The 14,745-nt window shown below is 36.2% G+C and overlaps 2 protein-coding genes across 2 annotated transcripts; one reads left to right on the top strand and one right to left on the bottom strand.

Annotated features, from left to right (window-relative positions):
• Positions 1 to 78: 78 nt before the first annotated feature.
• TRIADDRAFT_56865 (uncharacterized protein) lies at positions 79 to 4,026 on the bottom strand (the record flags this gene model as incomplete). The annotated part of the gene is made up of 8 exons (XM_002112609.1): positions 79 to 243; positions 1,280 to 1,354; positions 1,647 to 1,695; positions 1,800 to 1,917; positions 2,022 to 2,266; positions 2,335 to 2,430; positions 2,625 to 2,926; positions 3,865 to 4,026. The coding sequence occupies 8 exons, from the start codon at positions 4,024 to 4,026 to the stop codon at positions 79 to 81; spliced, it is 1,212 nt and encodes a 403-aa protein (XP_002112645.1).
• Positions 4,027 to 13,258: 9,232 nt separating this feature from the next.
• On the top strand, positions 13,259 to 14,185 carry TRIADDRAFT_24969 (uncharacterized protein; the record flags this gene model as incomplete). The annotated part of the gene is made up of 4 exons (XM_002113033.1): positions 13,259 to 13,324; positions 13,429 to 13,663; positions 13,747 to 13,835; positions 13,931 to 14,185. Coding segments are annotated over 4 exons (645 nt in total), but the record flags the coding sequence as incomplete, so codon positions are not given.
• Between the last annotated feature and the right edge of the window lie 560 nt (positions 14,186 to 14,745).

The following is a 14,745-nucleotide window of genomic DNA, read 5'->3' as shown; positions in this document are numbered from 1 at the left end:
TATATTAAGTAATACGGTACTTTTCTAGTTACTTTAATATAATAGCAAATGCTTATTGGCTTGCATTAACAATTAAAATCACATTCTGCGGAATCGTTTTGGATTAAACATTGGATCGTGTTCGTTGTTAGGATAATAGTCATACGCATTAGCTGCAGGACCCTTACTAAAGCCCGAAGCCTCTCTTTTCCTGTCATCTCTTGGAGTATTATCTCGTGATGATTGTCGACTGCCTACTATGTTCTACAGTAAACGTAATAGTTATTCATACAATTTAAAGTCCAGAATAAAAAATGAACATATTACATGTTAGAATCACCAAGATATGTATCTGTATAATTAATTATGTACACATATATACAGTATATACATACAGATATACCTGTATCAATATAATTAGTACAAAAGAAAAGCACGAAAAAGTGAGCCATGATCAACGTTGACATGATAAAAAATATCTCGTTTTCAAAAGTGTGTTTCAGTGCATTACTTAGCGTTCATATTTTTCGAATTAAATATAAAGGACAAGTATAGTATACTAATGACTATAAGTATAATCAATCTCTAAACAGCAATTTCCTACGAACGTGCGAAATTAAAACTGACTAATTTATAGATTATTTGCTGTTATCTTTCAATTGATTTGAATACCTATATTAGCATCAAATCTATAGCTATTAATTTACAAAATAATAATAACAACAAACTCAGCAAACACTGTACTACCTCTACGTTTACACCATTCTGATAAAAAATGGGATTGATAACAATACATATGCATGTCAAAGTAGTCGTAATGACGTCATATATGGTACATGGAAACTTATTGCTAGAATTGATGCCACACCATACGGTATACGGTATATTTATTAACAAACTATTTCATTCTATCTTGGACTAGAATCATGCTAAGCCTTTTTACGTTAATTTCTACTTCAAATGCTACCGTATATTATTATAACGATAAGACTGTATACATTAAAATAGATTTAATATCTACTTCCGAGAGTATACGTTACAATCTTTAGCAAAAGTAAAAAGGTAAACTATAATCCGATTGTCTAAATGTACTGATATAATTTTAAACTTTTGCAAGTTATAAAATTTCTGTAAGCTCGATAGTTGCGGAGGTTAACTCCTTCAACTCACAAACGAAATAAAATGTTAATAGTTGAAGTGACAAGAATCACCTAGTCTCCAGTTGTTTATATAGCTGTAATATGGATCAGTCAATTGTCATTAAGTTTTTGACGTAATAATGCTTGACATTATGTCATACCTGCTGGTGATCAGGATAAGGATGGGGAGGAACCCTCTGATCCATCATAGGGGCTCCACTATTCCACATATCAGCCTATCAATTAAATCAGAGCTTAATAAACGAAAATCTAGTATAGTCAAGATTGATCGATGCGTCTTTTTTAATAGCAGATTATTTATCGAGTTAAAACTAATGATGATGATAAATACGATTTGTATGTTGATGTCATTATCATACATAATAAGGGTCTGGTCCAGCCATTCGATACCGAGGCCTTGGATTATCCTGAGAGCAATTAACAGCCATTTTAGTAATATAACGTAGAACTTATGAGATATACTAAGAAATCAACTTATCCGTACGGGTACAGTAATAAAGGTCTTACCATCATTGGCTGATTAGGCATTTCCTCATGTTCACTTCTAAAAGGCATTCTAATAAGAAACAATTTTACACATATTGATTTCACTCGAATCACTTGATGATTGAAATAACGTATTTTGATCCAAGTAAGAATAATGACATTATTCAAGCAAACCTTGCCGGTGGAACTCTTCCTCTCATTATTGGCGATCCGCCACCGTGGTACATATCTGGTTTGGGCATGAGAGGCATTTCTGGAGGATGGCCCATACGCATGCCCGGATGAGGAGGAACTAATAAATTATAATATTGCCGAGTATTAATAATATATAACTTACTTCTAATTAGATTGGTGGCACAATTGTCTTTCTAAGAGAATGACATATACGATCGTTACCGAAGCGTTGTTGCATTTGTTGCTGTAATTGTTCTTCTCGTAATTTTTGTTGTTGTTGAAGTTCATAACTTTCTTTCGCTAGAATTTCATCGATTTCTTGCTCAAGTTGTTGTTCCATCGTTTTCATTTTAGTATCGACAGCTTGTCTTTGTTCTTTAAGATCTTTATCTAAATCCTTCCATCGTTGTATAAATTCCCACTCTCGAGAGTTACGCTTTACAATTCTAGGTGAAACACTCCATTCCCTATTATCCATCGAAATTGGTTAATTATGAATTGTAATGGTCGATCAATTCCGCTATCACAGCCTTACTTTTGATAAGCAGCATTATTGCGAACGACTCTTTCTGGTAATCCATCTTCATCGTCTTCAGCCTCGAGGCTTCTTACAGTTACAGGCCTCATAGATCTACGTTTTTTAAGAAAAAAAGATGCATCCTTTAAATTGATATTGCGGCCATCTAGGTGTATTAGAATGTTTCAAAATATTTTATGCAAATTATCCACGTGTTCGTTAAATATAGATGTACAGTGATACCTCCTAATTGATGGTTATCAAGGTTCCACTGTAATAGTAAAGATTACTATATTATCTTGACGTACCTAGTGAGTAATAGGGCATTTTCTGTACATTCTTTAATAGCAGCCATGGATTCTTTTTTATGTGAAAATTCGACTAGACCGCGACCTGACGACTTTCCACGCATATCGACAATAACGACGGCTCGATGGATTTTACCAAATTTTTCAAAACCTTGTCGTAATAGTTCATTGGTAACGTATTGATTTAAATTGCTGACAACAATCGTTGAATTGGATGAAGCAAAGCGGACACGAAGAAGTCGATTTTTCACTTTTTTACCGTCCAATTCAAGTTTAGCACGGTTAGCGTTTTCAGTAGTGTCCTTTTGGAATATAATATCAATGAGAAGAACGAAGCGAATCACATATTTCTTATTCATTCTAGCATGAATCATTTGAAGATTGCTATTATTCTACATTCTATTTCGAATCGATTCAGCAAAGTTGCCTATATTAGTGTCGTGCACTGTACGGTTGAACGTTGTCCATACAGAACACTCTATGGTAGAGCCATGACCAGGTTAATCGATTTTTCTACCAATCATGCGTTATTATCTAGATTAATGGTTAGTGTGGATAACGACGAACGCATACAAAGCCGCTATTCAGTCATAGCGTACTCTACATGCTACTGAAAAGTATATCGTGCATTAAGCAAGATGGAAAATCGTCTTCTTTGTGCAGGGCTACAAAGAAGGGTCACAGACTGGCGAAAATTTGTTTTCGTCGTTCAAACCTAGATATACAGGTAGACCCAACTGTATCATGATCCAATTCATCAATTTTCCCACAATCATACGTTGTTAACAAGATTTATCGCTATGAGAAAGCCATTTGTAAGAAAACTGTCTTAGACGGGTGAAAAGGAACAACTACCCAAGCTAGGTAAGGGAATTTTTCAAGCCATGCTGCAGGACTGGCCAAGATGGCAAATGGTTTCAATGGCGTCAGCAAGGCGGTTGACGGATACCGATAGGGTGCAGTACTCGGTATGACTAGACTATCAAATCGTTTTCAATTTAATTTTGTTCCTTCTATTCTGATTGAACATCCATTTAACTTAATCGACTTTTTCAAAATAGCAAAAAGACAAAGAATGGATAGTCGTTTTGTGAGGAGGTTTTCATGCAAGGTAGAAACCTATCGGTCCACGTTTTCAACAGGGACAGTATGCTATCATGATTGGTGATTGAGTAGCACAAGTCGAAAATAGCGTCAATTCATCCAAGAAAAAAAATGCAACTCAATTGATCGACCTTACCATTTTAACAAAGGCATAACTCTTTTCCTTGCTTGCTGAACATTCAAGGACTTGGCCGTATTGCTGAAATAGTTGGCGGACTTCATTTTCATCGCAATCGGCCAAATTGCCAACAAATAATCGACAACGGTAATGGCCACTGGAATTAATTGACGACGCCATGTGAGCAACACTTCTCCTTCAGCTACAACAAAGAGACACTGGAGCAAAGCCAAACCGCGTTGGAAATGTTAAATTAACGGTTGCTCCGTCGAGCGTGTTTTACAGTGTAAAGTATTGTAGTTAAGGTTCTTTTGCCTTACCATTTGCAGAAAATTGAAGTCCACTTTCAGTACAGTCGAGTTGAGTACTGTAGTCCCATGCCAGGTAGTCAATGGTCATGGACTCTTTTCATGGTAGAGTATGGAATTTTTTGACCTCATGAACCTCATCACTTTACAGTGCAAAGTATTGTAGTCAAGTCAATTTTTGCCTTACCATTTGCAGAAAATTACAGTACTGTACAGTTGAGTACTGTAGTCCTGTGTCAGTCAGCATGGACTCTCATGGTACAGTACAGTATGGAATTTTTTTGGACCTCATGAGCCTCATCACGTTACAGTGTAAAGTATTGTAGTCAAGTCAATTTTTGCCTCACCATTTGCAGAAAATTACAGTACAGTGTACTGTACTGTACAGTTGAGTACTGTAGTCCCTTGTCAGTGATCATAATCTAGCCATGCTGGCATGAAATACCGATTATATAAAATAGACTAGTGCAAACTCCCGTCGCTACCATGTCAGTGATTATGGACTCTCACGGTACAGTATGGAATTTGGTTTACCTCATGAGCCTCATAAGTGGGTCAAAGGGGCTACTGTACTGTACTGTACTGAGTACTGTGAGTCTACAGTATGAATGTACCAAACAAATCTGTTAGCATGAGGTCCAGGCCCAGCCTCTGCCTCATGGTCCTTGAATTCAAATCACAAATGATTTGTCTAGTGTACACTGTACTGTAGTGTACAGTATAGTGTACGCAGTGTACAGTGTACAGTACTGGAGAAGGCCATGCGAGTATGCGCTGTACAGTACTGGAGAAGGCCATCCGAGTATGCGCATAAAGTGGATCACTCAGCCATGTTATTTTGCTTTCAGAATCTTATTCATAAATAAATTGAACAGACTATATTAAGTAGTAGTCATAGTAAATATTAGATGTACCCGTAGGCAATGCTTTGCTAAATGGAACCATTATGATAATTGATGGGAATAAAATATCCAACATTGAAAATAAATGCTTCGTAAATTTGAATTTGTACTGTAGCCAAACGTCCGATTTATTGCGATATTACGACTTCGAAATTCTATGAAATGAAATTTTACTTCAATATATAGAATGGACAATTTATACAGTATACTACACACTGGTATGAAATTTACAGATCATTTTATTATTTAAAGTATCTCCAGAAGGCTTTAAGCAATCTCAAAACAAAATAAACACACCGCTACACTAGCAGTCTAGCTCGAGCAGATGTGATCATGAGATTAAGTTCAAGACCAAAAGTGCGATTGGTATACTATACTCAATCCTAATCCAGTAGACTGTACTACAAATTACAATCAATTTCTGATCTATAATCCAATATTCCAATCAGGATGCAGTTGCATATTGCCCTTGTACCCACTTGTGACTCGACATAGAAATTGAGGCAGACCAGCCTCAGATCAGGGACTTCTAAAGCCTCTGCTTAGATACACACAGTACAGTAGAATGATTCCAGATAAAGATATACAGTAGGCAACATGTCGACGCAGATATAAAATGCAGATAGCTATATCAATACTTTGTACATACAGCATATAGGTATCTGCTTTTCTGTATGAACAGTAAGTAGGTTTAGTATTAACTTCATAGAAATTTGTTGTAGGAACAGTAAACTACAGAACGACACTTGTCGTACAACAACAACAGACTCGTGTAGTAGTAATACCTCTAGTAGTGAAGAGTGGCGGCGATTCAAAATGATTGGAGAAATAACGGTCATCATTCACAATGTTGTAAATGCCTCAAATAATATAATAATAGGCCCTAGGATATATACGCTTTGTACCGTAAAGGGCTACAAGATATGCATTACTGAGTGTAACTTCCACTGCATAACTGTAGATTCCCTAAATAGGAGAATAAAATACTTCTACAAAATAGAAAGTAGACAAAGTTAGACATGATTACGATGTTATTACTGTATCTGGTGGCAATATATCTAGAGAATAGAACCAGCCAAATAGAGATTACGCCAAATAATACCATGAAAGCAGAGTAGGAATAAAAAATGATTGTATGATGATAGGTGTACTGTTGTCCCAATTTTTGACATACAATCAATTGGAAAAACTCGCCATTGAAATATCGCATTCAAATTTTTTATTGAAATACTTTCAAGCAGCACAGTCATAAAAGTAACCGCACTTTATACAAGAATTAATAAGATACATGGCCCGCCAAAAATAGCCTTTTTACTTACAGTAGGTTATAAATCATGCGATTCAAATAAGCAAAGGACAAGTTTTTGTCCATATTACGATCTCTTTCTTCATGAGCTAGTTCATATTACTCTTTTCAAGAAATTGTTACTTGTTTTAAAATGAATTGATTGCAAATTGTCTGTCACAAACGCATCTTCTCATCGTTGTTGTCTCATCATCCTTGCTAGTTTCTATTCGCAGCTGCTTTTGCAATTTTATCGGCAACCATTCGTTCATGCTTAGCCTGCAAATTGATATACGATCATATTGATATTACTTTTGATTCTTACCGGTTATACACGAATAATTATTGGATGCATTTCAAACTATCATATATTACAATTTTAAAAGCTGTAGCAAAGCTCTACATGAAGTAGACAACTGTACATCAACATGGGCTACAGTGTTGATAACACTACAGGATAAGCCTAACGGTAATAGACAAGCCAAGCTATATACAGTATACTAGAAAAGTCACAATCATATCCATTCATGATTATCATGTACTGTACATTGACCAGGAGAATTGATTATGAAATTCCATTGATGGTTATGCGGTAGAGATACGCCATGAGTACATTACAGATAGAAACAGTTGTATACTAACTTGAATTTTCGAGGTATAGTAATAAAGGGCACCAGGAATGCCAATTCCAAATATCAGTAGAGTGGTGATCGTTCTAGTATTAACTTTAAATAAATGGTACGTGTTTTCACGATAGTGACCCCATCGATCTATAGCATCCGAGCGCTATCGTATTGAAAAAAGATTGACCAATATTAGTGGAGATTGACATCAAAGGAGTTGCAGAAATTGGTGGAAATAATTCTAACAAGAGCTCAATTGAGCATTATTACATCATCAGTGTAACGTTAGGAAGAGCAAAGATTACAATGGCCCAAAACGTCAATTATCTAGCACTTATACACTGAGCACAGTAAAAGCTTTGACTGGAGTTAACAGTATGTGTCTATCGCAAAGGATACGGGTACCGACAGAGAATGAAAATAGCGTCATTTTGTAGTAAGTCCTCTTCATCGATAGTACATGTACATAGCAAATCTCTCATCTATAAGACATAATGTATTGCTATTATTGAATTAGTGACTGCAAGTGTAGTTTCAATCCTATCAACTTAATGTCCTTCACACCATCCGTTCTTTATCCATACTGGTAGCAGTGCAGTACAACAAATACTACAGTAACTACAAGTAGTTCAAGTACCCATCGTTACAAGATTTGTGATTGACGGTTCAGAAAGGGTTTTTAAATGTATTGTCTATGAAGTTATATTGTCCATAGTTCAACTTTGGTCAACTTATCCCAATTTCATGGAGCATGAAAGTACTTGCTACACGCACAATTGTTTTAGCTGTACAGTATGCAAAAGTCAAACTTGAGCATGTTTTACGAGAGCGTTATGAGCATCCAGTCCGTATAATTTTTGACATCATTTCAATTAACAGTGGAGTTTTTAGTATTTATTTCGTTCTGAATTATTGTACGTATGTATACACAAGGCTTATTCCTTACAATTATGCCGGCATAACTTTCTGGCCTTCTTGGGGAAGACATGATTCTCTAGTTCAGAATTCAACTATGGTATGGAGGAAAGATCCAACTTGAAATGTAGAAATTTGGATGGAGCGTTTTTGCAAAACATACGGAAGACGTTCGGATTCTGCGCAGTAGCCATTTTTGCAGTAGACTATAGTGTATGGCACTGGAGAAGGTAATGCTATACAGTAGGTTTGTCCAACGCACTCGTTGTGTTGTACAGTACAGTATAACACCAACTGCGCTGCACAAGTACCGTATTGGGTAGAGTACGCTGTGTGTTGCAAGTACTGTAGGTGTAGAGTGTACAGTACAGTGCGATAAAAGTACTGTAAATAGTGTAGTGTAGTTCCATCCACATCTTCGATCTGTCATACTGTACGGTGTACAGTGCAGTACTGTATTGCACAGCTAGTTATCTAGTGCTTAAGTACGAAGTACCGTAGAAATTCCCAAAATGCAGTGGTCAGACACTGACTACTGTACAAGTGTACTGTAGACTAATCCTCATCGTCACTTTTTATCGAAGGATTACTCCGCTTAAGAATGGATCATGACTAATTGCAGGGTGATTTTCTTCAATCTTCCACGAGTCATTGTATCATAAGGACAGACTTGAGTATTTAAAATATTAGATACACTAGTATAGCACATGCTAGGAGTTTATTTATTATTTTGAATATTACCACTGTCAAGATTTCAAATCAAGCAGGAGTACAGTACAATAAAACACACTTCAAAATACTGTACTGTACTGTAGAACCCTGAGTCATGACGCGATCTACGCACTCTCAGTCGATGCTTTGGACCAAGGTAAACAATACTGTACAGTGTACAGTACCTTCCTTTGAAGACCTTAACAGAGCATTTGCAGTACTGTACTGTACAGTAGTGTTGTTGTTTGAAGTACTGTACTGTACTGTACAGTACTGTAGAGAGTTGTACTGTACAGTACAGTACACTGTACCCACTGTACTGCTCAGGAGTACAGGAAAGCTAAAAATGGAAGAAAAGAAAGAAAAAGCTTTTTCAACTTACTGTACTGTACAGTGAGGCACAGCAGTGTACTGTACTCACTACAGGAAAGCTAAAAATGAAAGAAAAGAAAGAAAAAGTTTTTCCAACTACAGTACTGTATACTGTGAAATCAGTACAGTACAGTACAGTACAGTATACTGTATTTCACAGTGTACAGTACTGTACACTGTATACTGTACAGTGAGGCACAGCAGTGTACTGTACTCACTACACACTGCTCAGGAGTACAGCAAAGCTGAAAATGGAAGAAAAGAAAGAAAAAGCTTTTCCAGGTCCCTTGCACAGTGTACAGTGTACAGTACAACACTGTAGTCTACACTGTACGCTACTGCGGTACAAAAGAGTCACAGTACTGTACATTGATAACTGCAGTTATCATTGTTGTGCGATTGTCTCGGATATCCTCTGTCTATCCACACGGTTGCTCAAAACGTCCGTGGCCACTGGCAGTCGGTCAAGCCTGCAACTGCACTCGTTTTACTGTAGAGTACGTCCGCGCGCTTTGACGCCAAAGTTGCTTCAGTCGCAAGCGAGCGTCCTCCACTCCAGCCCATAGAATACAGTACTTTGACCGGGTTGTCGGCAATCGTCCCCTACCGTGGTGTTGATGCCACTCGTCATCCTTTGAAACATCACTCTTGCCTACGCTTCAATCAACCACTAGCGTCAATCACCAACGACGTCCTCCATCACAACGCTCGACACAGCTGCATCGCCATTGAAAATGCAATCACCAATGAGTTTCCAATTTCACTGGTAGACAGTGAAATCGCATTGAACCAAAAGGTAATTGATTAGATGCCCAAAAGGGAATTGATAGATGCCTAAAAGGGAATTGATTGATGGCCAAAAGGAAATTGATTGATGACCAAAAGGGAATTGATTGAGGCCTGCATCGATGTCATGCCTTTGATTTTGAGACCAGTTGTGCTTTAATTTCCAATACAGGCAGACAATTGTATTGGTAAGTAGACCCTCACAGTGGAGCATTTGACTTTGGACACTCTTGGCGCGTTATTACTCAATCTTGGACTAGCCATTGATACGGTAAGGAGAGTGGAGTTGATATCAGTGTAAAATCCAGCTAGTCAAATAGGATAGCGTTGTGGATTGCCAATCTAAGGAATAGTCTCGCTTGGATAATGTACTTTCTCGTCCATGGTGTAAGCAAAAGTACAATCGACAGCCTTGCTCTATACAGTATCTACAACAACCATGGTAGGCATCCATTCAAATCCAAGCCTGTATAGACTGTATAGACCGATATACAATATGGATAACACCATATACAAACGAGATCCCCCCCCCCAAAAAAAAAATTGGAAATGCGTGCCAGATGATGTCCATTTGGATGGCAATAGAGTATGGCACTTTCTAGCTACCATGGATGAGAACCATGAGACTACCTATCCAATTTCTCACCTAGTCCTATCAATAAAATGTGATTTAAACTATTTCTCTCTACTGGTAGATCTAGTCTCATCTTGAAATGTTCATTTCTACACTCCAAAGTCAAATAACACCTTGTACAACATGATGCATAGTAGCCTTGTGACAATAGTCTACTTGAATATTTTCAACAAAGTAAATAATCCATCATCATCACCTTGTTATAGAATCGACTTCAACGATTCAACATGGAGAAAGGCACTCTCAAGCTAAACTTGATTAAAACTGGTGACCGATATGATATCAAAGCTCCTCCGAGTAAAGTACAAGACAAGATTGCTCCAATTCCTGTGCGTAAGCTTTGTTCATTCAATGACTCTCTTATCCACCACGGTCGATTATCCTGACCTAGTCATCGTCACTGATCACAGATATCGATAGATATATTGCAATAGACTGATCTAAAAAATAGTATAGCCAGCCTCATACATCAATGAACTCTATTTTACGTAACAACAGCTTTGTACTCTATGGATAGTAGTTGTTAGATTAGCATGAATGAGCAGTATTCCTGATTAAATACAAGTTTTCAATGGATTCATTTCAAGAATCACTAATTACGGTTCATGTTTCATCGCGATAGTACTTGTAAATGGAGTTTAATACAACTTTCAAGATAGCATAAAGAATCCCTATTTCAGTACGTCGAAATCAGTGCTGGACGAAATCATACCCCGTAATACAAATCTGACACGATCGGATCGATATTATTCGTAGCTTACAACATCAAGACATCTTGATAAACCATTGCTTTGATACTGTCTTTGCAATTAGGAAAGATAACTATGGGATTGATTTATAGCCAAGTCCAGCTAATTTTTATTTTGTTAGAGAATGCTCATGATAAGCTCAATCTTAATCTAATTTTAAAGAAGTGAACCATTTCTGTACCACAGTTGTATTTTACTTTACTTGTGAATGACTAATTGGCTTACAAATAATTTGATGTATTATCCTATACACAACTTTGGACAAATACAATACTCTTAATTAGTACATTGGTAAATCTACTCTACTTTAGGATCAAGATTGAACGTAGATGCTTACTCTATGCTTTCATACCAGTATTGCTATATTTGCAACATATTGGTTCCATTCTACTACATTTCCATCCAATCATACAGTATCTAGTAGTGTCGTAGTATGATTCATGATAGCTTCTATAAGCTGCCTACAAATAATAATGAAGCAAGCATTCCTTAGTACAAATTGCATCAACACATCACTGCACGTTATTGGCAAAGTAGTACACAATGTCAAGAAACCGATTTAGATGACATTCCCTCCAGTTATTCTATCGACACTAAAGCAATTTCATCATCCTGTACAGTATAACAATTAGCTTAGCTTATGTGCGTAGTACTGTGCAATACAAAATTTCATATTATCACCTGCAAAACAACAGTTCCCTCGTTACTTTGCTCTTATTTGGACCAACCAATGCATCAATAATTTTTACTCAATTGGATACGAAATTAGTTTAGATTCGTGTTATTGCAAACTACAATTCTTAAAGGAATGTTTTGTATCCACTTGACGTTGTAACGTTAATACGTCTACATACTCATGTAAAGCTAATAAATAGCTAATTTGTCTAAACTACAGAATACATCGCTAGTGCAAGTTACTCCATCTGTTGACGATAATAGAGGTAAGTAGAATTACAAAAACTATTACTGTAATTAAGGACAACTCTTGACTTGGGCATCCTCTCAACATTCATTATTTATAATTCATATGTAGATGATGAAGCTAAACAAAATGTCAGCATAGAACCAACGTTACAAGGGCCATCGCCTTTGAGTCCTAATAATGTCATTACATTTAGTACAGTGGAAGGATCATTTGCTACTAATTCACAAAAATTTTGGAACAATTATGACGTGATACTGTTGGTCTGTAGAAGGAAAGTACAAGATCCTTCTTTAACGCCTTCAGATTTATTATCCTATATATCGGAAAGGGTAAATGGATTGCAAATGGAAGATTACCAGGAAATTATCAATTATTTTCAATTCAACTCTTCCGACAATAAGCTTTACTTTAAAGCAGAGCATGCAACTAATAAATCTCCTTTGGAATGCAAAACTCGTCATGAAATGGTAGAACTAATACGTAACTGCCATCTTGATGATCATAAAACTGCTGATGGCATATATCGATTATTATCTCCAAAATATTACCCATGTTTTCGCAAACCTATCTACGATTTATTATGGGAAGAAGTGTTACCACAATGTTCAAAATGTAGTCATAATTTACTAACATTTCCTCCGCAACTGGATGCTAGTAAACTTAATTTAACAAATTCTCCTCTTATCGGTAATTATAAATCTATCACAAATGGCAATGAATTGACTGAATCTTCCGATAGACATGGTCAGCCATTACTAGGTAATATTTATAATTTATTCTATCTTGCTAGGTTATCGACAATTAACAGAGGCGATCCATCAATAATTTTACAAATACTTAATCTTCATGTTATTGCTGCTTCAATTAATTATTAGGAGAAACTAATTTAAAGCGAAAGTTGGATACGCTGGATTCCTCATTAATTGCCGATTTTAAGCCAACATCATCAATGGAATTGTTAAGTGCTGTAGATGACTCTAGCAATTCTTTACAATTACTGTCAAATATAAGTGATTCCGATAAAGCAAGTGTTCTCAGTGATAATTCCTACCATAAAAATAAACGACGTAAACCCAGAAAAGGATGGTTTGTTCAGTCAGGTAAGTAAAGTAGAAATGAAAGTTAATTGAAGGCACTGCATATGTTGTAGTGCTCACAACTAATAATCACATAACAATCTATGCACGATAGTCGATCCTTTATTCGAATGGGAAGATTACCTTGAAAAAACTGGATCGATCGCTGCACCACCAGACCTTTTCAATCAGGTTGCTATAACTTCTACCTGATCATTGATTATCGAATTATTCTATAATTGTTTTTTTTCTATTTATTTGATTACAACTTATTGAGCAATATAACTTTTATTTAGCCGGAAGAGCCTCCTGTAAATAAATTTAGAATCGGCTTAAAGCTAGAATCTGCAGATCCACGTAGTCCTGCATGTACCTGTCTAGCGACCGTTGTAGATACATTGGGAAGTAGAATACGTCTCCGATTAGATGGATGTGATAACCAGAATGACTTTTGGCGTCAAGTCGATTCGGCAGATATACATCCAATCGGATGGTGTGAATCAAATTCAGAAATGATCCAGCCTCCATTGAGTACTTACAACCGTCTATAATACGTGTACAATCAATTACTTCAAGTGTCGGTTAATAACAACTTCTCATATTTTTACTTCCAGATTGTTTGAAAAACCCCTCTAATTGGAGCGAGTTTGTCAAGAAAACGTTAAATAAAGCAGATTTATCGACGTCGGAGCTATTTTTGACGGTACATAGTATTGCGTTAGTCTTATTGTTAACAGTACTTAGTACACAAGAATAACGCATCTATGCTATTACTGTACTATTTCTCCATTAATGTAGCCTCCAACACCACCAGAAAAGAATATGTTTGAAGTTGGTATGAAACTTGAAGCTGTTGACAATAAAAATCCCCAATGTATTTGTGTGGCAACTGTAGCTAACGTTGACAAAGACAAAATTAAAATTAGTTTCGATGGCTGGAATAACACCAGTGACTATTGGTGTAGTTATTTATCGAGGGATATATTTCCTGTTGGTTGGTGTAAAAAGAGTAAACACCCCTTACAGACAGCTAAGGGTATGTACATTATGTGAAAAATTTATGCTACGAATTTAAATGCAATTCGTCCTTAGTAGATTGTAATACGCATGATACGCGTATGTTATTAGCATTCCATGTAACATGATGTGTTTTTGTACTATTGTAGTTCCTTTGTCACAATCATCACCACTTGATAGGTATGTAGTACAATGCCTAAATTTAGCATGTATCCATAGACTACTAATATCATTCGCGTTCAAATTGATATTATATTGCATGCTTCATACCTTACATTTCTTTTAGATATGACAAGGGTCCTGAAATAGAAGAAAAATTTTTTGATAGATCCCCTAAAAATCTTGAATCGACAAAACAGAGTGATGATGATAACGGTAAAGTCTACCATTTTGAGAATATTAAAAAAAATTATTACGTTACAATGTTATCTTTTGAGTAATCATCCAACTCTTGTAACATAGAATCAAATGATCAAGTTGTGAGTAAGATCAACAATGAAGATGAAACTAAGCATAGTGATAAAGGTACAAACTATATTCTTATTTAACTTGTAATCCTTATAATTTTGATAGTTTACTGCTTCCTGTTAACGAAA

This window comes from Trichoplax adhaerens, genomic scaffold (genome assembly GCF_000150275.1).
Source record: "Trichoplax adhaerens TRIADscaffold_5 genomic scaffold, whole genome shotgun sequence".
Lineage (NCBI taxonomy): Eukaryota > Metazoa > Placozoa > Uniplacotomia > Trichoplacea > Trichoplacidae > Trichoplax > Trichoplax adhaerens.
Note: the sequence above shows the minus strand (reverse complement) of the source record. Positions and strands in the feature narration are given on the sequence as shown.